The 25,179-nt window shown below is 41.3% G+C and overlaps 1 protein-coding gene across 2 annotated transcripts in view; it reads left to right on the forward strand.

Moving 5' to 3' along the window:
• RASGRF2 (Ras protein specific guanine nucleotide releasing factor 2) overlaps nucleotides 1-24,883 on the forward strand; it is a 159,218-nt gene extending 134,335 nt beyond the window's left edge. For both annotated transcript variants that reach the window (XM_054987368.1, XM_054987369.1), the window contains exons 21-27: nucleotides 283-386; nucleotides 4,479-4,563; nucleotides 14,050-14,247; nucleotides 18,788-18,867; nucleotides 19,689-19,806; nucleotides 20,944-21,012; nucleotides 24,778-24,883. In XM_054987368.1, the coding sequence (XP_054843343.1) occupies nucleotides 283-386; nucleotides 4,479-4,563; nucleotides 14,050-14,247; nucleotides 18,788-18,867; nucleotides 19,689-19,806; nucleotides 20,944-21,012; nucleotides 24,778-24,870 (747 nt within the window). In that variant the 3' untranslated portion in view covers nucleotides 24,871-24,883. The remainder of the gene's footprint in view (nucleotides 1-282; nucleotides 387-4,478; nucleotides 4,564-14,049; nucleotides 14,248-18,787; nucleotides 18,868-19,688; nucleotides 19,807-20,943; nucleotides 21,013-24,777) is intronic.
• Nucleotides 24,884-25,179: the final 296 nt, after the last annotated feature.

A 25,179-nucleotide genomic window follows, 5' to 3' on the forward strand; every position in this document is an offset into this window, starting at 1 on the left:
TGGTACAGCATCTGCTTTGTAAGCAGCAGGTCCCAGGTTCAATCCTTGGCATTTCCAGACCCACAATTTTGGGTCACTGCCAGGCAAACAGTACTGACCTTGATACACAAATGGTCTGACTCAGTAGTATTTTCCTCTTACTCTTATCTTCCATAAACTAGGAATATTGCAGTAAAATTAATGTGGCAGTTATAACCTAATGTAATATGAACCAGACCAAATGAAACATAGAAGATATGATGTTCCTGTTTTTTTTTAATTGCTTGGTTTTTTTGCTTATAGTTAGAATGTCCCAAACCAGAGTGCTTTGAAACTTTATCAGCCATGGAACTTGCTGAACAAATAACGCTCTTGGATCACATTGTTTTCAGAAGCATACCGTATGAGTAAGCATTCATTTTGTAAATGAAGTTTTTTATTGGTATGATAATTCAAGAAATCTATAGGCCTAACAGAATTGCATGACAAAGCTATCTTAGACCTATTGTAGAGGCAATGAATCCTTAGTAGCATGATATCTATTTCAATTCTTGGTGAGCAGGTATCTAGCAGTAGGGATGTGCACCGAGAAACATTTTGTTACATTTTTGGATTCGGGGATCAGGAGTGAAATTTTAACTGTGAATGCTAGGTTTTGTGTAGGACGTTACTGGTTCAGGTTTCAATTCTGTGGTTTTTTTTCTGAGTTCTGGGTTTTTACTGCCATTCTTTTTAATGGGGAACCAGTTTGAGGTTCTGGAGCAGAGAGCTGAAGAAGAGAGCTGTAGTTCTCGAAAGCTTATGCTACAATAAAGTTGGTTAGTCTTAAAGGTGCTTCTGGACTCTACTATTTTGCCGCTAATTTAAATCTTCACTCCAAGTTTGAAGCACTTAAAAGTAAAAGATTCATTTTCACAGAACCCCAAAGTAAGAGTTTTGGCATGTACACACTTAGGACACCATTCTTTTCAATAGGGAACTAGTTTGAGGCTCTTGGGCTAGAGTCCAGAGGTGATTGGCTGGGCCTGTTCTAAGTTCCTCCGCTTGCATGGATCCACTTGGAAGAGAGAAATGCTGCTGTATTGCTGGGGAAATCAGTAGTATCACAGAAAACCCATGCATGTTCCCTCCATAGGGATGTGGTGATTGGCCGGGATGCCTCTGTGCTCAGTGATTTAATTGGAAGGAATAAATGTGGCCGGTTGGCCAGGAAATCATACAAGAAAACAAGGTGCCTTTCATGTGCCCTCCCAGAGGCTTTGGTAATTGGCTGGGAATTATCTGTGCTTAAGAATACAACTGGAAGGGAGAAAAGTGGCCATTTGACCAGGAAAAAATGTAGGAACCCCCCCTCCCACACACACAAACCAACCTGTATGTTGCTGCTGCTGATGTGACACATGAAAATGAAAAACAACAGATATTTTGGGTTTTGTTATTCCCAAGAAGCTCATTTTTGTGTTACCATTCAGGAAAACCATGCTAACAACCCAAAACAGTATTTTTGTTATATATTCTTTGGGTCAGCAATTTCGTTGTGCACACTCCTATCTGTCTGTCTGGATAGGTGAAACTGACATGGTCAAATACTATCTTCCTATTTAGAAAAGCCCAGGTTCTTTGTATCTGGCACATGGTGATTCTGCTGATATACTGCTATCCCTTTTTTTTAAAAAAAATTTTTTTATTTCAATTATTAACAAAACTGTTCACAATATGAAATACAACATGGGTAAGTTGTTAAAAACTACATAACAGAGAAGGGTAAAACAAGGAAAGACAAATTCAAGTTGAATGATCTGATATATTTTGGATTATAGATTCAGGATTGTTTAGTATATTTTATTGGGAGGATATAGATTTTCTTTAGAAATGTATTCAAAAAATGGGAACCATTTTTCCATAAAATTTGTTGTTTTGGGGAATTTTCAGCTTAATAGATTCCATCATTGATTTTTTCAAATAAAAAATGGTCCCATATTTTAGAATACCAACTGGTAATTGTTGGTACAGTAGGTGATTTTCATTTTAAAGCAATTAAATTTTTTGCTGCCATTAAGAAGATATTGATGAGGTCTCGTCGAATTGGTGGGATCTCTGTATCATCCCATTGATTCAGAAATATCAGCTCAGGTTTCTTTTGTATTTTGTAGCCAGTTAACAAAAAGATTTGGTGCAAGATTGTATTCCAGAATTCTTCTATGTAATGACATTTCCACCAACTGCTATCCCTAATACCTAACTGCTTCTGTACATGAGCTCCCAATTTATTTTTTATTTAACTGGATGTGGTGGTTCAGCCTTCATGGCCATCAAGAAACTGTGGGTCTATCTCAGAAAAATCATGATTTTCATTCACACAGTGAATCACATTCTGGATATGGTGTTTTGGAGCAGATGGGTGGATGGTGATATGCCAGTGGGGAAATACCAGCAGTGTCAGAAATGGTTGTTTCAGGTTGTAAATTACTTCTAAAGTCTTTGTGAGGGGGAACAAGCACAGCTGGTCATCTTCAGAATGATGGGCTTCAAGTAGGATATGGAGAATCTTCCATCTGACTTGGCTCTGATTGTACCCAGATCAGTTTCTGGAATATAGAGATAGGTTGGATGGTAAATACAGTAGTTCCTCATCTCTTCCTCTAGCTAAAGATAGATCATTTCCCAGGTGTACCAGGGAGCTGTGGGCAATGAAGCAACTAGAATAAAGACTAGAACTCAACTGAGATAATTTTATTTATTTGCTTCATTTATATCCTGGCTTACTCCCCAATGTGGACCCAAAGCAGCTCATATTGTTCTCATTTCCTCCATTTTATCCTCACAACCTTGTGAGGTAGGCTAGGCTGAGGATGTGGCTGGCCCAAGATAACCCAACAAGCTTCCATGGTAGAGTGGAGATTCAAACCTGTGTCTCCCAGGTCCTAGTACTACATTCTAGCCCAATCACATTTGCTCTATTTATATATTTAAAACATATAAACCTATCTTTCCCCCAAGAAGCTGGAACCCTAGGTTGGTATAAACAATAAAATGAACACATCATAAAAACAACAAAAATAATCATTCAATTAGCTAACAAGTAGCATATTTTTTAAAAAAACTAAGCAGTTGCCTTTCAAAGCTAGAATACAGAAAACCACCCCCTCTATTAACCAAAAGACCTTCTAAAAAGTTCGCTCCAAAAATATAGAAGGGATATCTTATATACAAATAGCCAAGTTACCCAGATCTCTGGATAGTTAAAGCCAGAGACTGGAGCTGTGAATGGACAAGACTGATCTTCCTACACACCTGAAAATTTCCCCAGGTTTGCAGAAAAAATCTTTTAAAAATCCCAAAATGATATAAGGAGCATCTATAACTTTAAAAATCATGGGTTTTAGGCAACCATAACAGTTTAGCCAGTATTACAGGCTTGGTTTCTGTTGGTAAAAGGTAGGGGCAGGGGAAGGCACCTTTACAGAGCTGTTTTGGTCTTTGAAGGAGGATTCATTGAGGCCAGGCTAGGGTTGCCACATCTCCCTGGCAACTGGCAGGAGAGGGTGCTGGTACATACCTAGTTTTCAGTTGGCATGCACATATGCACTCCCACCCAGCGTGTGAAGACATCATTTCCATCTCTGCCTGTGGCAGTGCTCGTTTGCTTCTTTGAGAATTGGCCTGTTTGGACTCAAAAACAGCCCTGCACAAAACACAGGAGCAATTCTGCAGCCAGCTCAATTATGTCACTTCTGAAAGTGACATCACTGTGCCAACTGGGAGCATGCATGCTGTCCATTTGCCCATAAAATAAATGTGCCCAAAGTTCTTGTCATTGTTTGTATGTACTTGACACTATTCAGGGGTGGTGGATGAATTCATTTCTTAACCAGTTGCCTTTTATAGTGGCTCCAATGTTCAATTAAAATGAGCTTTTGAAAGCAATAATGGAATTATGGAAGAATGGGGAGAAGTTATGCTAGGTTTAGAGGTTAGCTTTTTGTTTTGGTGATGACAAACTGGACTACTCCTGTTTATTTATATACTACAACATTTATATCATAGCTTTAATAAAGTTATGAAAAACTGTGGAGAGAGTTTAGGATTAGATTTTAGGGTAGCAATCATTACAAAATATAGTTATTAACATGAACCCCAGAAGTATGAAAAATGAGTCTGGCTTCCTAAATTTTGGGGCTGGCTGCTAGAGCCAAAGAAAATGTATCAAGGTCTGCATTGAGAGAACTCATCCAGAGACGTATAATAAGGCATCTTTTTTTCTATCTAATGTACGGGCCAAATTACAGATGACCATCATTGCAGCTCTTGTTAATTTAAATGGATCTGATGCAGGAGAACTTTCTCTTTGATTTTTCTCCATGCTGTTAAGTATTTTGTAAGTGGGTGTGAGCTTTAACTTGAATTACAGTTGAGTTATCAGTTGCCATTCCTTAATTGTACTTTGCTTTTTTAAAATACTGTTTTTTCACCCTTTGGTCTCTTTCTCATTTTTCCAGAGAGTTCCTTGGGCAGGGCTGGATGAAATTGGATAAAAATGAAAGGACACCTTATATTATGAAAACCAGCCAACACTTTAATGATGTAAGTGGTTGTAAAATGGAGAATATGTTATAGTAATACAAGAAAAATTTATTGTTGCTCTTCTGTGCAGTCCCACATGTGCAGGCCTGCTGAGTGGTAGGTTTTGTAGCCTTAAATATGTGAGTAGGGGCATTTTCTCTTTCCAGAGTGCATGTGTGGCTGTTTCCCACCTAAAAACCCGTGATCTGGGAGACAAGATGTTCCTAACCTGAGTTTCTCTTTTGCCACTGGTCAGAGAGGAAGGTTCTAGCAAGCATGTTGATCTCAGGCTTTTCCCGGGTCATTGCCATGGCAGATCTGTGGAAAGAAAGAGAAAAAAGTTTGTAAGATCCATGGCTGATAAAGCCTTATTTAGGAAGTGCACACAATGCAGCACTAGAATGATGATGACAGATGGACATTCTGTCTGTCTTCTGTGTCTTGGAGAAAGGCATAATGTTGGAGCAGGTAAGCACTGCCAGGTCTTCATGTCTAAGGCTTTTGCAGAAACAACCACGTGGCTGAAAGCTGTTCATTGGGAAGGAGCCTTTTCCAGACCTATCAGCTCGGCAGTGAAATCTTCTGCCTTAGGGGAGTTAAAGGATTGTTACATTCGATTTATATACCGCCATTCAGGACAACTTAACACCCATTCAGAGCAGTTTACAAAGCATGTTGTTATTATTGCCACAACAATCACCCTGTGAGGTGGGCGGGGCTGAGAGAGCTCTGAGAGAGCTGTGATTGACCCAAGGTCACCCAGCTGGGGGAGGGGGAAGTCTTGCCGCTCTTTTTTGTGTGTGCAATTTATTTGCTTTATTTTTAACCTATCTTTCTCAATGAGACTCAAACCAGATTACAAAATATCAAAAAGTCCTACCACTCTTAACCACTACACCAAACTGGATCTGACACAATTGGCTGCCCCAAACCTGAGAGCCATGGGGACTTTGGGTCTGTTACCATTGCGTCGGATCTAATTAAGATCCAAATCCAAGGACTCATTGGAACCAACATCAAGGACTCCTGTTTTGATCCCAACACCAGCTGGGTCTCATTCAGATCTGCACCCTGAGAGATATAGATCCCCAGAGGAGTGCCACCTTGTAGTGCTTTGGAGTCCCCGCCTTGAAGAAGACAAAGCCAAGGCAGTCTGGCAAGTATAAGTCTGCTCATCATTTGAAGAACATTGAACCTGACCCATCAGCTCAGTCTAGGTCACCCTCACTGTATTTCTTGAAGGAGGAGGGTGAGTTGGCCCACTTTCAGTCGGATCCAACTCCTCAAGGTCATAAACATACATATCACCAGAGCGCTGTGCCCACAGATGCCCTATTTGGTGCCCTCATGGCATGCCTCTGTCAGCCAACATTTTCTGAGGTTACATCTGTTGCCTAGAAGTTATTGGATCCATTCCAGATCCAATGCAGTTAAAGGCCTAGTGATGCTCTTTGTACAGGCTTCCCTCATGGGATTTCATCTTTTGGAGTCAAAGGCTGACATGGGTGCCATGGATTGGAGCCCTAATATCCTACTGCATCTGTCCACTGATGAGTTTGTGGAGGACAGGGAACCAGTGTCATTGACGGATTTCACTGATAATAGAGGGAATGCAATCCAGGCATCACCAGGGCATGCACTCTATGCCAGATGAAAAAGAGGGAAGGAATCTGGACACAGTATAAAGCTCTATACCTTCTTTCCACTGAACATAGAAATTGCTAATGGTATCACTATAAAGGGGGCGCACCAGATGTTCTTATGGAATAAAATGGTTGCATAGAATGAGTATTTTCACAAAGACAATAAATGTCTCATCAAGGTCATTCAGGAGGTGGTGCTCCAGCTTTCTAAACAACAGATTAATGCTAGTTGGAATGTGGCAGACTCTTCCACCTAAGAACTTGCATTCTCTGCTGCCTGGTTGTGATCCACTGCACTCCCTCTGGAGACAAGGAACAAAGTAAAGGTGAGACCCTTTCCCCCCTAAAGACAGGTGAATATCTGTCCAAAAAGAGAGAGGACCATTGGACAGGCAGATCATATGGGATCCTACCCCATATACAACATTGGGCCCCGGGTCATATGGGAAACAGCAGTTTACAAAGCATGTTATTATTATTGCCACAACAATCACCCTGTGAGGTGGGCGGGGCTGAGAGAGCTCTGAGAGAGCTGTGATTGACCCAAGGTCACCCAGCTGGGGGAGGGGGACAAGCATCCTCTTCTCCAACTGTGTCAGTTGACCACAACTCAGAGCCAGAGAAGTCCTCCTATAAGCTAAGGCAGGGTCTGCAGGCTCACACCTCCAAAGATCAGCCTCAAAGCCAGAAGCAAATCTTCTTGGAGGAAGAACCAATGATGTTTGAGAATTGGCTGTCTCACTTCATATTGGGCTGGAAATCTATCACTTCAGACATAGGTACTGAATGTAGTCAAATAAGGTTATAAAATTAAATTTGATCAAATTCTGTGTCTGAGTCTCCCTAATAAAAGTATAGGCAGCCCCGGTGCCAGGGTTTCTGTGCCAGTGGCGGGTGGCTGGGGTGGAGCGAGGAGACTGCCTGCACGCTGCGCACCGTGCGCCGCCCCGGCCTCCTGTCATCCCTGGCCCATGGCTGCAGTGGCAGCATGGGGCTGGCTGGCGGCGGCACGGGGCTGCCTGGTGGTGGTGCGGGACACGTGCCTCCGCCCCCGGCACCCCCTCCGGCCCCATGGCCCCCACAGTCCCCACTTCAATGGTGGTGCCAGCCCTGAGTATAGGCACCAGTCTACCAGACCGGGCCAGAGAAGTCCTTACACTACCCTATAAAGGGAGAGTCCAGTGTGTCCCTGAGAGTGAATCCAGATTTGGGTTCTATTCTAGGTTCTTTCTGGTAGATAAGAAGGATAGACAAGACAAATCTTTGAGACCTCAACAAGTTTGTGAAAGTGTGTACTTTCACTTTTCTATCTATCGGGTACCCAGGAAGTTTCTAAGAATCCTGTCTGAGGGATAGATTTACCAAGATCAAATATTGCCATTTAGACTGGTCATGGCCCCAAGGGCCTTCTCTTGTGTGGCAGTTGTAGTCACCCACTTGATAACTAAGGGGGTGAATCGATTTATTGTGTATAGCCATAAGCCGTCACAGGATTACAAAACCCCCACTAAATAAAATACAGTTATATATACAGTACAGATTTACCGGTACACAGAGAGTTTCACTGAAACAGAGGATAATTAAAGCCAGAAATAAATAGATTAACTACAAGTTCAGGTAACATCCTCTTTCTTTGCTGTGTTAAATCTTATCTTCATAGCAGCAACGGCAAAAAGTGAAACTCTGTACATAACTAAGGGATGTTCAATTTATCATTCTCTGGATGACTGGCTCATATCAGCCTAGTCAAGGGAGTCACTGGAAAATCACATTTCTATAATCACAAAAGTGTGTGACCAATTAAACGTTATTACTGACATGAAAAAGTCAAAACTTGTGCCTTCACATATTAGATTCTGTTCAGAATAAAGCCTTTCTCCCTCTGGAGAGGGTGTGCAAGATAAAAAAAAAAGTAGTCTCATTTCTGTCTAATAAGAGGTTGTGTGACCCCCTTTTCCACACTGCCACCTACCTAAAATCTCCCTTTACTGGTATGGGGGTTTCCCAGGCAAGTAAGGGCAGCCACAATAATCCTCCTGTCTAACCTATAATTTTTCAGAGAGCCCCCTGACCCAAATCCACACTGGGTCTCCTCTTCCCAGAGGCTCCACCAGACAGGCAGCCAGTTCCCTATATTTACTCCCCTTCATCCAGCTACTGCCCAAGAGTATTGGGGAAAGAGAAATTAGTATTTATCTCCCCTAAATACACTGTTAGCATTTATTAAATTTGGCCCATTTGTCATGACTAGAGTGTTTGAGTTTCGTGTGTGTGTGTGTTTTATTTCTCCTCAGCCAGGGTTAAAACAGAAACAAGAATAACTTTTATTTATAAAAATAGAACACTGGAGTGAATGATTTTAAAATACATAAAATATAATGTGGTTAAACAAGGAATGATTACTGTGTATCAGAACAAGTGTTAACAGCCAGCTATGTCCCTGCTGCTTCTCCTCCACAGCTTCAAAACCTTTTCCCTCAGTAACTACATTAACTGAACTTCCAGCAGACTCTCAACTGTCACTAGGCCAGTACTCTGCCAAACTCATTGGCTGTTTCCTTGGAGAGATAGAGCTGGAATTATTCCTGTCCATCACAGATATTCCAATTAGCATCAAAAATTCAAACACTACCAGGGCCGAATCCACACTTCCCTACCTTCCAGTTTTTCTGCACATTTATTGCGCTGAATCCTATCCCGCAATGTCTCAGGCTGTGTTCACATTCCCTTTCTTACTGAGTCAGCGTCGTGCTATGCTTTGCTATACCGATAATTTTAAATTAAAAAAAAAAAACCTGGAAAGAGTCAACCTTTGCAGCCACAGTCCGCTTATCGGAAATTACCTAGGCTGACCTTTGGCAGTAAAACATTATTCACTGTAATAAAAATGACACACACACCCTTGATGCCTCCATGGGCTTTTTACAATGCCACTTCCCAAACTGCTTGGGAATTGAAATGGTATTGTGCAACAGCACTAGGAAAGCACCCTTTAAAAAAATAAATAAGTAAACAGGACAGGGGTGCGGGCATGCCTCGGACAGAGTTGGGACCATAGGAATTGCTTGGCAAAGAGGGATGGTATTCCAGAAAGGCAAGAGACAAGGAAGTGTGGGTAGTTAAGAGGGGGTGGTCTCTTTGTGAACTGCTTCTATTTGTTCACATCCATGGTGAGAACTGTGCAAGAGAAGCATTGGAAAGCATGACAAACTCGTCTGAGGCGCAGCGCAACAGATGCGAAAGAATGGTGGGATTGAGGTGACAGTATGTGAACAGCTCTCTAAGAAGCGCATAAATGGCAGTAAAATAGCGGCAAACTTGAGACGTGTGGATTTGGCCCAGGCCTTATGGCTGCCACCACGGTGGTTATGACATTAGAGATGCTAAATATGAGACAAGTGCAAAATTGGTTCTTGTCACTCCAGAACCCTATAGTTCACTCACAGGCTAGAACGTGCTCATTCCAAGGGCAATAAGGTCTCTGGGATGGTAGCTGAAGGATTCTTACCTGCTGGAAGGGGTTCAGTTCAGTTCCCCAAGGAATGACATGATGCTCTACACTGATACATCCCTAGAGGTATGGCAAGCATATTCTCAGCAAGCTTCTTTCCTGCTGGTTGGGGAAAGAAAGAAATTTACATATCCATATACTTGAGCTATGTGCCCTTGCCTCTTTTTCAGATTTGGTAAGTAACAAGATGGTCCAGGTGTACACTGAGAATTGCACAGTCATGTTTTAGCTATCTGTCAGAGAAACCTTCCAGATCAGATGGTCAGGGATGCTGTTCTACTCCTTCCCACCCCTTCCCTGATCCTACAAGTTCTCAGCAAGATGTATTCTTTCCTTTTTCTACATCAGAGGCAGAAAAGGCCCTACATATGCGGGTTGTGCGCAGGGCAATAATATTCTGTGTAGATTGCATTGTACCTTTTAGGTTGGAGGTTCAGTTTGTTTATGTGCTTTGCAGGAGCTGTAAAAGTATCTAAGGCCTCATCACAAACAATCTCCCATTGGGTAGTCAGGATAATTAAGATATGTTAAGAATTGGCCTACTTTTCTTTATCATGGGGAGTGCATGCACATTCCACCAGGTCCCGGGCATCTTCAACAGCCTTCATCAGAGTGGTCCCATTACAGGACATCTGCAAGGATGTGACTCAGTCATCTGCAGATAATTTCATAAAACATTGTGTGCTGGGCATCACCAGGAGAGATGCTGCTGTAGGAAAAGCTGTTCTTCAGTCTCTGTTCTTGTGAAAAGTGTTGGAATAAATCCAGGGCTCATTTTGAGGGGGAACGCAGGGAAACAATGTTCCGGTAGTTCCTCCAAGTCAGGTGGCCCTGACCACCTAACTTTAAAACATTTGGGGCCGTTTAGGCCTCAATCGGGGCCAAAATGGCCCCAATCAGGGCCAAAACAGCCCGGATCCTGTTGATGCCAGGTGGGGGGAGCATCAAAAATGGCAATTTCCGGCAATTTCTGGCCTGTTTTGGCCCAGATTGGGGCCAAAACAGCACATATTGGGTCGGTGCCAGGCAGGGGAAGCTTCAGCAATGCAATCCTGGCCATTTTGGCCCTGATCCGGGCCAAAACCAGCCCAAAATGGCCATTGTCTGCCATTTTGGGCTGTTTTGGCCTGGATTGGGGCCAAAATGGCCCAGATAGGGTCAGTGCCAGGTGGGGCAGCTTCCCCCACCTGGCATTGACATGGTTCAGGCCATTGTGGCCCCAATCCTGGCCAAAGGGCCCAAAATGGCCATTTTGGGCCATTTTGGGCCTGTTTCGGCCCGGATTAGGGCCAAAGGGGCCTGGATTGGGTCAGTGCTCGGCAGCAGAAGCATCCCCCACCCAGCACCGACCCAGTTCCAGCCTTTTAGGACCCTATTAGGGCTCAAATTGGCCCAAAATGGCCATTTTTGGCACTTTGGGGCCCTTCTTGGCACGGATCTGGGCCGAAACAGCCTGGACTGGGTCAGTGCTGGGCAGGGGAGGGTTTCCCCATTTGGCTCTGACCAGATTTGGTCCTTTTCAGCCCCGATCCTGGCCCAAAAGTCCCAAAATAGCCACTTCCCACCATTTTGGCCATTTTCTGCTTGGATCGGGGCCAGAACTGCCAGGATCTGGTCAGTGCCAAGTGGGGGAACCCTCCCCTGCCCAGCACTTACCTGGTCCGGGCCATTTTTGGCCATTTGGGGCCCTTTTCAGCCGGGATTAGGACCAAAACTGCCAGGATTGGGTTGGTACCTGGTGGGGGACCTCTCCCCTGTCCAGCACCAGCCCAATCTGGGCCATTTTGGGCCTGATCCAGGCCAAAATGTGCCCAAAATGGCCATTTTGAGCCATTTTGTGCCTGTTTTGACCTGGATTGGGGGCAAAACGGCCCTGATCGGGCCACTGCCAGGTGGGGGAACTCTCCTCCATCTGGCAACAGCTGAATCCTGGCCACTTTGGCCCAATCAAGGGGTGTGGCATATTTGGCATATGTTAATGAGGTATGCTAATGAGTTCCTGCAATTCTTTTCCTACAAAATGACCCCTGAATAAATCACTGTAGCCTAATTTGAATAGAGTGAAGAGTACTTGCAGATGGAAAGGGGGCTTGATACTTTGTATAGTGTCAGTTTGTTTATCTGTTGCTATTGAACTGGCCCTGTCCCTGCTGTGGATGAACATTCCTTTTGTCTCAGTTAAAAAAGGTCTGTTACTGTAACTGTCTATCTTACGTACAAGTCATGAACAAGTTTTCTCTCATAGTTTGCTGTTTGCTTTACAGTATATAGTTATTAAGTGAAGTTCAATATTATCTGAACAAATACGTCTGCAGAATGATATTACTTCTCACTGGATTCAACTATTGACTCTGAAGAAGGTGCACCTGGTGAGTGAAGGGATATTGCCCCATAATGAGGATTGACTGGGATATTTATATATATCTCCCTCACAAAAAACATCTCCCAAGTAAGTGGCTTGCTAAACTCCCGTGTGAGACTGCAGAGAAGACCAATAATGAAAGCAGGGTTGCACTTACATGTAACTGTTTTTCATTGAGGACTTCTGTGCAGGCACACATACCCTCTCTCCTACCCTGCTGTGTTCTTCAGTACTTACCAGAGGGGCGTGGCAGCTTTGGAGAAACTGAGGGTAGGGGGTGTCTCTTTTGCCAGAGCGTGGTCTGTTAGGGTGGGAAACTACTGCGCTTCTGCTCTGGGAGGGGAAAACAACCCTTTACACAGATTTAAAGCTACAAAACCTACTGGTTGGCAGGGCTGCACATGCACATTCCCATAGATGCCTGTACAGAAGACCTCAATGAAAAACAGTTACACATAAGTACAATCTTGTTTTATAAATGTCTCAATTTCTTCATAATTAACCGTAAATCCAACTAGAATATTATATTTTCCTGAAGTGCTTTACTGGCAATTTAGTAGCGGTTTGGAATATGTGGAATTTTGCTGAAATTTACAAGCACCAGCAGAAGAAAGTTATATTTTTATTATTAACAAGAAACAAAAATAATATAGGAAGACTGGAGTCTAGTAGCACCTTAAAGTCCAACAAATTTTTCAGAGTATAAGCTTTCAAAAGTCAAAGGTCCCCTCATCATTGAATTAAAATTTTGCTGTTCTACTGCTAGGGCCGGCATACCCATTGAAGCCAGGTAAGTGATTGCCTCGGTGTGGGGCACCGGAGGGGGTGCTGGAGGAGGCGCTTGGGGGCAGGAGTGCACGCCATGGAGCTGCAGCCTCCCAGCCCTCCCGGCCCACGCTGCCGCTGCTGCCAGCACACGCCCCCAGCCGGGTGCAGCAGCCGTGGGCAGGCATCTGGGGCAGCACAGGGCAACCAGGCGGGAGAGCTGGGAGACCACCCATGCGCTGTCCCAGCCGCCCGCCACAGCAATCGGGCCGGCTTGCACACATGCCCGTGAGGATATCACACATGATGTCATCATGCAGGCAGGTGTGCATGCATGCACGTGCGTGCCCAGCCTGCCAGCCGGCCAGAAACACCAAAAACCCTGGTGCCGCTCCTGTCTACTGCAGACCAACATGGCTACCCACCACCCAAAATAATATTGATTTTGTTAAATATAATCTAGTTAAATGATTGTCTTAGTTCTTTTGCCTTTAACTCATTAAAGAGATGCTATATAAGTTCGCATTTCCTGGGCTCATATAAGCTTCAGCAGCCCACAATACTCCGAGATTATCATCATACTCTCCATATTCTTCTTTAGCTCAGATGGTACGTCCAAGCTTCTTTCCTCCTTTTTCCTGTCTCTCCAATTTACCTGCTACTCATATGGCAGAAGGAGGCAGCAGGCCCACCTGGTGAGAGTAGGATGAATGATTTTTTTTTAGGCAGGAAGAATCTTCCCTCAGGTCAACTGGGCATTCAGTCTGTCAGCTGCTGTTGCCACTGCATACCACCAGCAAGTAAATTGAGGTGGAGGTTTGAGGTACACAGAATCCCTTCGGATTTCCAAGTTCCTGGAATCAGGATTGGGATAACCAGGGTATTTGCTAACTTGCAAACTAGTTCGTTTGTTTGAGCATGAGTCTGAGATTACTGTTACCCATAGCTAGTCATTATCCTTAAATGTGCAACTGGGAGCCACAATCAACAGCAATATTTCTGATGCCAACAACATATTATCCTATGAATATTGTTCTGAATTTGTTATCCTTTCCTTAATTTGCTTTCTTTGGTCCTGTTCTCTCTAGCCCTTTTTGCAATGTATGTTTCTCAGCATTACATAGATCCAAGTTGTGTTGTTTATACTGTTTAACTTTGCATTTATAAAATAGTATGCTTTGCATATCATAACTGCAAGTATTTTAAGGATTATCTCCTTCATGCAGATGAGCAACCTTGTTGCCTCCCAAATTATGAATTATGCAGATGTTGGCTCACGTGCTAATGCAATTGAGAAATGGGTAGCAGTGGCAGACATCTGCCGATGTATGCACAACTACAATGGTGTGCTTGAAATCACATCAGCCTTGAATAGAAGTGCAATCTACAGACTGAAGAAAACGTGGGCTAAGATTTCTAGACAGGTCAGTAATGTATTTATATTTCACCTATATGTGTGGGTGTTTTACTTAGCAAAGGTAGTAATTTGATGGCTTGTTATAGCTCAAGATGCTTTTAAAGGTATCACTACAAAAGCAGGGACAAGGTCAGTGAGGCAACATGAAACATTAGTGACACCTTCCAAAGAGTGTGCCATTTTCCTGCCCCCAATTTCCATCTCTTCGTCTTATTAAAAATATGTTTTCAGTGGTTTGATCACTCCCCCTTCCACTTCAGAAAAATGTTCTCCAAGTGCCTGCTCAGCATAGCTTCATTGAGGAAGGATAATAAGAAAAAGGAGGACAAGGACAGCACTAGTTTTGCTATGAGACTACACAAAATTTTCATTAATACATTTGTGGAGACACTATTTTCTTGCACCCAACTTCCACCTTTTTCTGTCATTAAAAATGACACACATTTAACAGTTTGCTTCTCTACTTCAAGAACCTACTTGGCAAGCACTTGTAACTTTCCAACACAACTAAAGAAAGAAAGAAAGAAAGAAAGAAAGAAAGAAAGAAAGAAAGAAAGAAAGAAAGAAAGAAAGAAAGAAAGAAAGAAAGAAAGAAAGAAAGAAAGAAAGAAAGAAAGAAAGAAAGAAAGAAAGAAAGAAAGAAAGAAAGAAAGAAAGAAAAACTGAGCATATGTCAGAAAGGACAATCTATATTTGTGTGACAGGTATAGATTGAAAAACATAGGCCTGAGAATTTGCTTTAGTTTCCAGATTTGCAAAATATGTACAAGTTTTATTGTTTCAGCTATGTTCTCCCTGTTCCATCCTTGGAAGAGGTACCTTTGAATAAGTTTAATGGGTATCCAGGTAAATTTAAAGGTTTTGGTGTAGTCATATTGGTTTCATGTTTCTGAGTCGATATAAGATAGCCACACCCCAAATGCCTGTGAATCTCTTAGACTTGGGTTGTGTGAAACTAATCTTTCTGAAAGCGCTTTGGTGAGATTCTTAAAAATTGTATTTTATATTTTATATTTAAGATAGAATAAGGGATGATGACATGTATGCTTATCTGTTTTTGATATCTTTAACATATGGAAGCATGTTTTGTATCACTGTGATTCTTGAATATTTGATAACTTCAAGATTGATTTTAAGTGAAAGCCTTAATAGACAACACTGAGTGATTATTGGCTGTGTCACAATGCTTTCACTTCAACATCTGGAATAAATAGTCATGATTTCTCTTCATAAGTAAAAAGTAAATAAAATGATTTATCTTCAGTCAGAAGGCTGTTAGCCTGTCTGAGAGAGGTTGTGGGAGAGAACAGCCATTTCAATATAGCAGTTACAGTGGTTAGAGCATTGCTTTTAAATACACAAAGAGATTCAGTTTCCATGCATCTATTTTTAAAGTAATGCTCCCCCTGCAGGTGAGATAACACTGAGACAGGGCATGGGGTGGATGAACAAACTTGCCTCAGGAAGGGCCAGGCTTGCCACATCCTTTAATCTCTTCTGATATCTAGCAGTGTATCTGTAATGATGCAAAGTTTTTTTTTTTTAAAAAAAAATAGCACTCCTTCAGACTCTCTTCTTTCTCACCACCACATTTCCTTTTATCTGCTTTCTCAGCAGTTGGCCACGCCCAAACTTCTACTTACCATTTTCAGCTACTAAGACTCTTGCCATGGTTTTGTTCTGCCAGCTACCCATCCTGGCTGTTAGAGCTTGTAATGGTTTTAAGTCAATGTGTGCATGTGTCTTTATATGCTTGGTGTGATATAGGTGAAGAGTGGGGGTGAAAGAGAGGGATGAGTGAGTGATATATGATTGGTTGATGTCTGAGAGTATGGGCGGAGTGAATGCAGTTTTAAACTAAGAGTGGAGAAAAAAGATTCAGTCAGGGCAAGAGAGGCAAGCTGTGTGCAGCCTGAGTATTTTTAAGCAGTTCTGAGAGAAATATTTAGTCAGGAGAAAGCAGGCAAGCTGTGTGCAGCCTGAGCTTGTTTATGTTGTCTAAGAGAAATATAACATGTGTGGAAGCCTGAACTGTGTGTTTGTGAAAGAACATTCTGTCAGGAGAAAGCAGGCAAACTGTGTGTGCGCCTGAGAAAAGGTCTTACTTGTAATTGAGAAATTAATATCAGAAGCCTGAGAGAAGATCTATGTGACTGGGTTTAAGTAAAGTAACTAAGAACTGAGAACTACTCTTTGGAAACTATCAAGTTTCAGAAATAATATGAAACCGATATGCTTCTTATAAAAATAAAAGTTTATTTTGTTTTTTTTAATGTCAGAGTTATTTCTATATCCCATTCATTTCCTCAGGGCCACATACTACCATGAAAAAGCCTGATCCTTGGGCATGTTATTAAAAGGAGAAATTTAAGTTATTCTGGAATTTAATTCCTGGTGGCAGCAATCTACCAAGAGGGGCAAGAATAAAAAGCTTAAGACCAAATCTACCCAAGAGAAAGAAAGGGGTCGTAACAGAGCTGGTTGCCAGTTTCCTCTCCAACTTTTTTTAATAATGAGAGCTCCACTTTGTGGGAACAGAATGAGTAGAGAAGGGCTTCAGGTTGGACTGATGCTTGAGCAGCACTGCAGGGATCTCACACAGCTCTCTCTGCTCCCCTCTCCAAAATACTGTACACAGTGTGCATGGCGCCTACTTGGGACAAAACTCTCCCTCTGCCCGCTGTACACTTCTGCATGGGCTTTTTCCTGCTCTATAATGATTTTCTTCTTGGGGATTTCCTCTCTCTGATACAGCAGAGAGATTCCAAAAGGGTGTATATTTCAGAGACATAATAGTAGTAGTAGTAGTAGTAGTAGTAGTAGTAGTAGTAGTAGTAATAACAACAACAAGAACAACAACAACTGCTTATATACTGCTCTTCTGGACAGTTTTGTTGGTGGGTAAGGTTTAAAAAGAGATAAGTAAGGTAGCAGAGTTTGATATTAGCACAATGGAAATAAGATAGACTTCTGTGGTTTTAGTTCTATAAAATACTTTACTACATAACAAGGAAAAAAGTACATTTGTTGAGAAAATAAAGAATAGCTAACTAACTTCCTCTTGATGGCTGGATTTGGAGCTTAGAGAGAGAAATTTAGAGACTAAGACTGAGCAAAGACTTAGACTGACTTGGACAAAAAGCAATAAAACCTTAGTATATGTTGCTAGCTAATTGCACCCCAATAAACTGGCTCATCCAATAGACAATCCTAGATTTCTTCATTAAGACTAAAGACTCCCCTTTCCATGGCGGGAACTTTTACTAGAGGCCTAAGTGGTCCTATGCTAACTAGCTATCTGACTAAACAAACAGAATAACAATTTAACTCTTTCATGACTGAATGTAGGACACTTGCAAAAATCCCAACCAGTTTAGTGCCACACCCATAGCGGTTAACAAAGTCATTGTTATCATTATCTCTACAAAACAGCTGGGGAGCTGGGGCTGAGAGGAGCAGTTTACTGAAGGCCACCTGCCGAGTTCAGGGCAGTAGTGGGAGTTAAACCAGCAGAGCCCAGCCACTGACTCGGAGCCACTTAACCACTATGCTACAGCATAGAATCAAAGCTCCTTTCTCATGGGGCTGTCAAAAGAGAAGCTTCTGCCTCTGGTATTTCATCTTAGGATACTAAAGTAACTCCTTCTGTTTCCTTAGTGTGCCCCAGTCCATTCTGCAAACCAACAAACAAAAATAATTTTATCTCTAAACCTGTTTTCCTAGCTTGTTAAAATTTGGCAAGGGAGATTTCTTGGGCAAACAATTCTATTTCTGAAAGTCTTGTCCCAAATGAATAGAAAAGAAATAAGTGAAAGTTAAGTTAAACTGTATGTTTCTTATTAGAATAACTTTCTCAATGAAACGAACGGTAAAATGAATGAATTTAATAACAAGTATAATGAAAACAAATAAATCTTTTTTAAAACGAAAAAAATAAAATAAAATCATGTATTCTCTCTTTAAAATCTCTCATGCCATGAAATAAGAATGCTGAAAAGCAATTTAATTAACTTTGTTTTCTGAACCTAGATTTTCAAGTCTTTTGTCTGATTTTTTCGAAATTGCCTTAAATTTTGGATAAGGTGGAACATACATTCTTAAATAAATAAGTAAACCTTCTTGATTAACCATAAAATATATATGGTGGGGCATGTTCACTAAAGTCAAATCCAATGTTAATCTGATACTGACTGCACACAAAAAAGTTGCTCAAGTAAGCGTTCCATGAAGCTGTGGCTTCGTGTACATATACATGTGACAGCCCACACACATTGCACTTGGACTGGCATGCAGCATTAAGCATATCTGTAGTACTTATTTCCAAACCAGAGAAAACCAGCATGCCTGCGGTCTGAATGTATGGATTGGCACATATAGTGCATGGGAATACTTGAATATGGCCTTAAATAAACACATTTCATGAAGATTTGACTAATTATACTTTGGTTTAGAAAACAACATATTTATTTGAAAAACTCAAGTTTGAGAGACACTGTGGTATGTTCAGTTTCACTAGGATTGACTTGTTTGATTTGTTCTCTTCATAGACTAAAGCTCTTATGGAAAAGCTTCAGAAGACTGTTTCATCCGAGGGAAGATTTAAAAATCTCAGAGAAACACTCAAAAAGTATGTCTCATATTGCTATGCATATTGGACAGTTATTAAGATAAATTTTCAGTTAATAGCTATAATAGAAATAATACTGAATCATAACTTAATGGGATCATATTTTAAATGCAGGCTTTATGGAGTTTCGGTCTTTTTAAAAATGTACTCTGGAAGTCATTGACATATTTACAGATATTTTCCCAATAAATTGCCATGACGTATTAAGCTGTTATTCTGTACTTGATGTTCCCTGTTAAAGAACTGATTAACTTTTCCAATATGTATATCGCTTCCTTGATCTTTAAAAACTGTCTATTGGGAAAATTTGACAGTATCCTCTAATTCAGATTCAAATATGCATGATTTTAACTGAGGGGCTCTTTATAGACAAATGTCATTCTAAGGTGGGCATTGGAGGAAACAAGTTACCAAAGACTGCTGTCATCTAGCCTCTTGTTGATGGAGTTTTGTGTTGAACCTCCAATGAAATAAATGGAGATTATACAGCAGCAATGTTTATTCTATTATTCTAGTAATATTTTAAAATACATAATTATCCAAACCTACAGCAGAGTTCATTGACAGTAAAATTAAAATACGATGGCACTATAGAGGAAAGCATCAAACAATATAGATGTCTGTAATGATTTGTTCTGTTCAGTACCCTCGTTCATTGTTGCTTCTATACTTTGTGACAGGCTCTGGCTACACTATTCTTTCTCAAAGTTAGATATTAGATAAATGTCTTGTAACTAATTATATAGATTCAGAGGTTTGCAGTGTAAAATCCTGAGTTACCACTGCCACAAGCAGTACTAAAACCTGTGTTTTGTCTGCAGTTGTAATCCCCCTTCAGTGCCATATCTTGGGATGTACTTGACAGACTTGGCATTTATTGAAGAAGGAACACCCAACTTTACTGAAGAAGGCCTTGTCAATTTTTCCAAAATGCGAATGGTAATTCATCTTTCTTTACAGATTTTTATTTACAAGGATTAGAATTTTTATAGGATGGGAAATTTCTTTCTCCAAAATTCACTTTTTTAGCTATAGCCAAGCCGTTGATTCCTTGTATTCTCTGTTTGCTCTTTTAAAAGTAGGATTTCTCTTTTATTTCTCTTCAAAGAGAAGACAAGGCTCCTCTTTGTAACTTTAGCCCTTGCAGTTATGTTATGAACCCCAGGGTGATGCTTCAGCAAGGAGATAAGAAGGCTTAGGAAGACATTTCCTGCCTATAACCATCTACAGTATGAAATTCTGAAAATTTGCAGAACTTCCCTTCCTCTCTTCAAATTTCTCTTTGATCAAAAAAAGAATTGTTTACAAACTGACTTCAGATTCCTAAAAAGAGGAAAATAAATTGATTTCAGGAAGAAACTGGGTAAAGAGAAATTAAGAGAATTTCTCTTAACAATCCTAGTTTGTAGTTTAATCTTAGGAAAATAATCTACTACCACTTTTTGGAGTATAAGTATTGCATTTTGCATGTACACATTTTCCATTTGCACAGTGAAGATGAACAGCCAGCTGAGATATGTGTGATGAATAATGAAATACTGAAAATGTACAGAGCCTAATATCCTACTTGCCTAATCAGCATAGTCACATATGATGCGCATGTTTATTTTTGAGAAAACAAAAATGCACGTTAGGCTTATTTCATTGATCATACATTCTCAAAACATAAATTGATGAGGCTAGTTTAGAGGAATTATATAAACAACTTTTATTGTTGCTTTTTATGATGTACAACTGATACGAAAGTAAAATGAGATGTGTATCTGCATAGCAATGTGGCCCAAGTAAGAGCGTGGCCCAAGTAAGAGCACCGGCGCGTATCGAGTTCTGCAGGGATCTCTGGGAAATGTAGTCTTAAAAAAACCCCAGCTGCTCGATGTGATTCTTAGCTGGGGAGAATTGCAACTGGAGGGAATTGTTGGAATTGTTATTCATAAAGATTATACCTAACCAGGCCCAGAAACAGCATTCATATAAGGGAACATTTTGAATAAATGTATTTCTCATTTAGTTCTAATAAAGTCAATATGTATAAAATTAAACAAGAGACCCTAACTATATCTGTTCTTTTAATAGATATCACATATTATCAGAGAGATACGGCAGTTTCAGCAGACATCCTATCGCATAGAACATCAACAAAAGGTACAACATTTTTTCTTGTTTTCCTTTTGACATCCACAGTGTTTCTCAGTTGAGATCTGTGTATATCAATGCAACTTCACATTTACCATCTATGAGAAAAAAGGAGGTTTGTGGTTAAATCTGGCCCAGCATGCAGATTGATTCCCCCCTCCCTCCCACAAATAGCACAAAGAGTTCTGATCAGGGATTTAAGGGGGGGTACATCAATAACACTGATCCAGTGTCTGCTGCTTAGGCGGTACCAGGATGGTCTCAACTGTAATTAATTGTACATGTAATATATCAGTGGAAATTCTCCTCTTGTTATGTTTGCTGGATTATGTTCACAAAATAAATCACTAGAATAGTACTCACTGTGCAGCACACAGACAGCCACATTCACAATTGCCGTCAACCCAAACAGCCACATTTACTTCCATCCCTGGCACAAGGCCTGCATCTCAGGGAGGCTCACACTTTGCCTATTCCTCCAGCAGCACCTGCCCGTCACAAATCCCACCAGGAAAGGTTCTTGCTCACTTACTGAAACTTGAGGCAGGTGCCACATTGGGGAACAATGCTCAGAAAAGCCACAAGTGGCATGTCATAGAACAAGTGAGTGAGTATCATGGATTTATAAGACTGTAAAATTCTTCATATCCAGAGAGGCTTAAAAAATCCAGACTACTTGATAGGGATTACCAAATGAAAGTATGCAATAATATATTCAGGTAAGGCACTTTGCATTTGAGATGTGTAAAGAAAAGGTTTCAAAATGAGAGTGTAGAATACCTTTCAAAAGAATGTCCATTAAGGATAGCTCTTACTGAATAGAAATATACAAATAGGTTGTGACCCCCCCTTACACCCCCCCCTTACACACTGCCACCCATCATAAACTTACTTGCACTGGTTTGGGGCTTCACAGACCGTTAAGGACAGTGACAATATGTCATCTAATCCCTAATTATCAGTCAGACCCAAATTCATACTGGATCCTCTCCTCTTTCTGTGGATTTATCCAGACAGACAGACAGTTCCCTATATTTATTACTCCTCATCCAGCTACTGCCCTGGGCTATTTCCCCAATTTCCCTCAGGGTTTACTTTCTCTATGCATTGCCACCATTTAGTTAAATAGGCCTATTGATAATGACCCAAATATGTTATATTGTGTGTGGGGGGAGGAGTGTTATTTCCTTTCAGCCAATGCCTTATAGCCAGCCAGGCTTAAACAGAACAAAAACTTTTATTTACAAGATGTACAACACTGAATGGAGTGATTCAAACGTGTATACAATTTTCTTCATATATAAACTTATAAACCCACTCTCTCAAAATCTATGAATGGTTACAGCTTTCTCTGCTGCTTTCAGCCTCCAAAACCCTCTTCTCTCTCTCTCATACTGGAGAGCCAGTTTGGTGTAGTGGTTAAGAGTGCTGGACTCTAATCTGGAGAACAGGGTTTGATTCCCCACTCCTCCTCTTGATGCCAGCTGGGTGACCTTGGGCTAGTCATGGCTCTCTGGAGCTCTCTCAGCCCCACCCACCTCACAGGGTGTTTTGTTGTGGGGGTAATAATGACATACTTTGTAAAATGCTCTGAGTGGGCATTAAGTTGTCCTGAAGGGCGGTATATAAATTGAATGTTATTATTATTATTATACTAATTGCCTTAATGATTTCCAACTAACTCAAGCCCCAGCATTCTGCCAGACCTCATTGCCTGTTCCATGGGAGACCTGGAGGTAGAATTTGGATGTTGCCCAAATTGGTACACATGTTGGGCCTATAACATGTAAAGCATCTCCTACATCTGTAGAGTCAGATAGTGTTACTGGAGCAGTTATTTTGCGACTGAACAATCAACTGTATCCCCAGGTCCTGATATGAAACAGCATTTCTCCCTGTATCCCCTCCCTATGCTATTTCCTGTTTTCCTCCAACTGGCAGCCCCATACCTTCTTCCCTTTCCTTGTTTCCTTCTCTCCTTCCCACCTACAACCCAACTTATTTTTTATCAGTCTCCCCCTCTCTTCAGGTTTATTTATTACTTTTCTTCATTTATACCACACCTTTTTGTCCAAGGGAGACTCAAAGCAGCTTACATTGTTTTTCTCTCCTCCATTTTGTCCTCATAACAACCCTATGAGATAGATTAGGTTGAGAAAGAGTGATTGGCCCAAGGCCACCCACAGCAGGGATTTGAACATCTCCACGATCCCAGTCTAACCACTTCACCAAATTGTCTCTCAGCTTTCCCTACTTCACTCCCCCTGGCTGCCTCTCCCTGGGAAAAGCCTGGCAGTAGCAAGGTGAGTTGTGCTATGGGCACCACCAGGCCCAGCCAGGTCACAGAAGTTGTGCAGTGGTTGAGCCCAAGCAAATTCCATGGCATAAAGTTATCCAGTAAATAGCCCTGGACCTGGTGAGTTGTGCAAATTTAACAGTAGCAAGTCACTCAGGTGATTTGTGCAATGGTTGCTGTCTCATATAAGGTTGCCAGGTGGATGCCAGAGGGCCTGTCATGTGGTAGCAGATTACTTAGTTGTTGTATTAGGCTGGCCATAATGAGTTCTCTTTCCAGGGTGGAGAGAGCAGCGATCAACTTGGAGGCCAAAACAGCCTTGGAAGTGGCCTCATCCCCTCTGCCTTGCCTTTTACTGACTGGTGAAACCATGTCTTGAAGGCTGGCAATATTGTGGTTTCTTAGCAACAATCGTCACTGAGATATCAGAGGCCATTAATTTCTTAATGTTAACGCTGTCACTCCTATTATTTGTTGGAGGGGTTAATCCCCAATATATTCATCTTTAGAGTTCAGCCTTTTCTGAAAACTTGGGGCTTTTTCAGGTTTCCAAAAATGATCTGTGTTGTTTCTTCATGGCCCTAATCTGTGGCTTAACGGATCAAAATCTCAGGCCATGGTGAGAATTAGATATAACAAGTAGTGAACTTGTAAACACTTGCAGGGGCATCTCATTTTCCCCTGCACCACTGTTTCCACTTTCCTAAAAGCCTCCAAAAGCCTTCCTTTTCTCTTTCCCACCTACTATTCAACCTACCTTTATGTGCTCCCCTGTCTACAACTTTCCTTCCTTCCATTCCTTTGGCAGCCTCCTCCTGGGAAAAATGGAGCACAGTGGCATGGTAGGGAACCTGCAAGGAGTTGCAAAGTGCACCTCATTTCCTCCTGTATCATCCTTCCCCACACTATTTCTTCTTTCCTTCTTCCTGGCACCCCCCATATCCTCATCTTTCCCTGATTCCCCTTATTGACAGAAACCAAGACTTGATAGCTGGCAATACTGTGTAGTAGCCACTGAGGGCCTACATTTCTTGACTTAGTTATATATATATATTCTTAGATTTCAGATTTTTCTGCAAACCTGGGGATTTTTCCAGGTTTGTTGAAAAATCTATCTAGTCTGTTTATGGCTCCAGTCTTTGGATTTAAGTAATCATGGATTTTACCATATTGAGAATTTTATATATTGATGATGTTACTTTCAGACATTTTCCGATAAAGTTCTCACATTTTCAGAGAATGCATCTACTGGTATGCCTTTTTGGAATAAAACCCCCAATGTTAAAGGATAAAGGCTGCAATCTTAAGAACACTTCCCTGGGAGTAAGACCCCTTCAGTGATATGGAATTTACTACCAAGAAGATATGTTTATGAGTGCTGCCAAAATGTCTCATTTACCAAGTTTTCAGTGCAGTTCAAATCTACACATGATATTTCTGAATTATATAGTAGTTGTTCCCTATTTTTCTACTTTCAGGTCACTCAGTACTTGCTTGACAAGAGTCTCATCATAGATGAAGATACTTTGTATGAACTGTCCCTAAAAATTGAACCCAGGTTGCCTGCTTGAAAAGTCAGCATTGTCTTTCAGCCTACGGAGAACTTTAGTGTAATGGAAACATTGTGCATGGCATGCCCTCACAGAATACAAAGGGGGAAAGCTAAGAAGAATTCAAGTTCCTTTTTCCATTAAGGGACTCAGAGCCTCACAGAGATTCCTTTTCAGGCAAGGAGAAGCAACTGGTGGAGGAGAAAGACAAAATGCCAGAAATGCAGGTTAAATGATTGTTGCTTTGTACAGGTAATATTTCATTTAAAAGGGACAGTGGAGCTAATGAAGAACAGAATGACTGGCTGGGTAACCATATTGAGTGAGGCA

This window comes from Eublepharis macularius, chromosome 8 (genome assembly GCF_028583425.1).
Source record: "Eublepharis macularius isolate TG4126 chromosome 8, MPM_Emac_v1.0, whole genome shotgun sequence".
NCBI classification, from domain to species: Eukaryota; Metazoa; Chordata; class Lepidosauria; order Squamata; family Eublepharidae; genus Eublepharis; species Eublepharis macularius.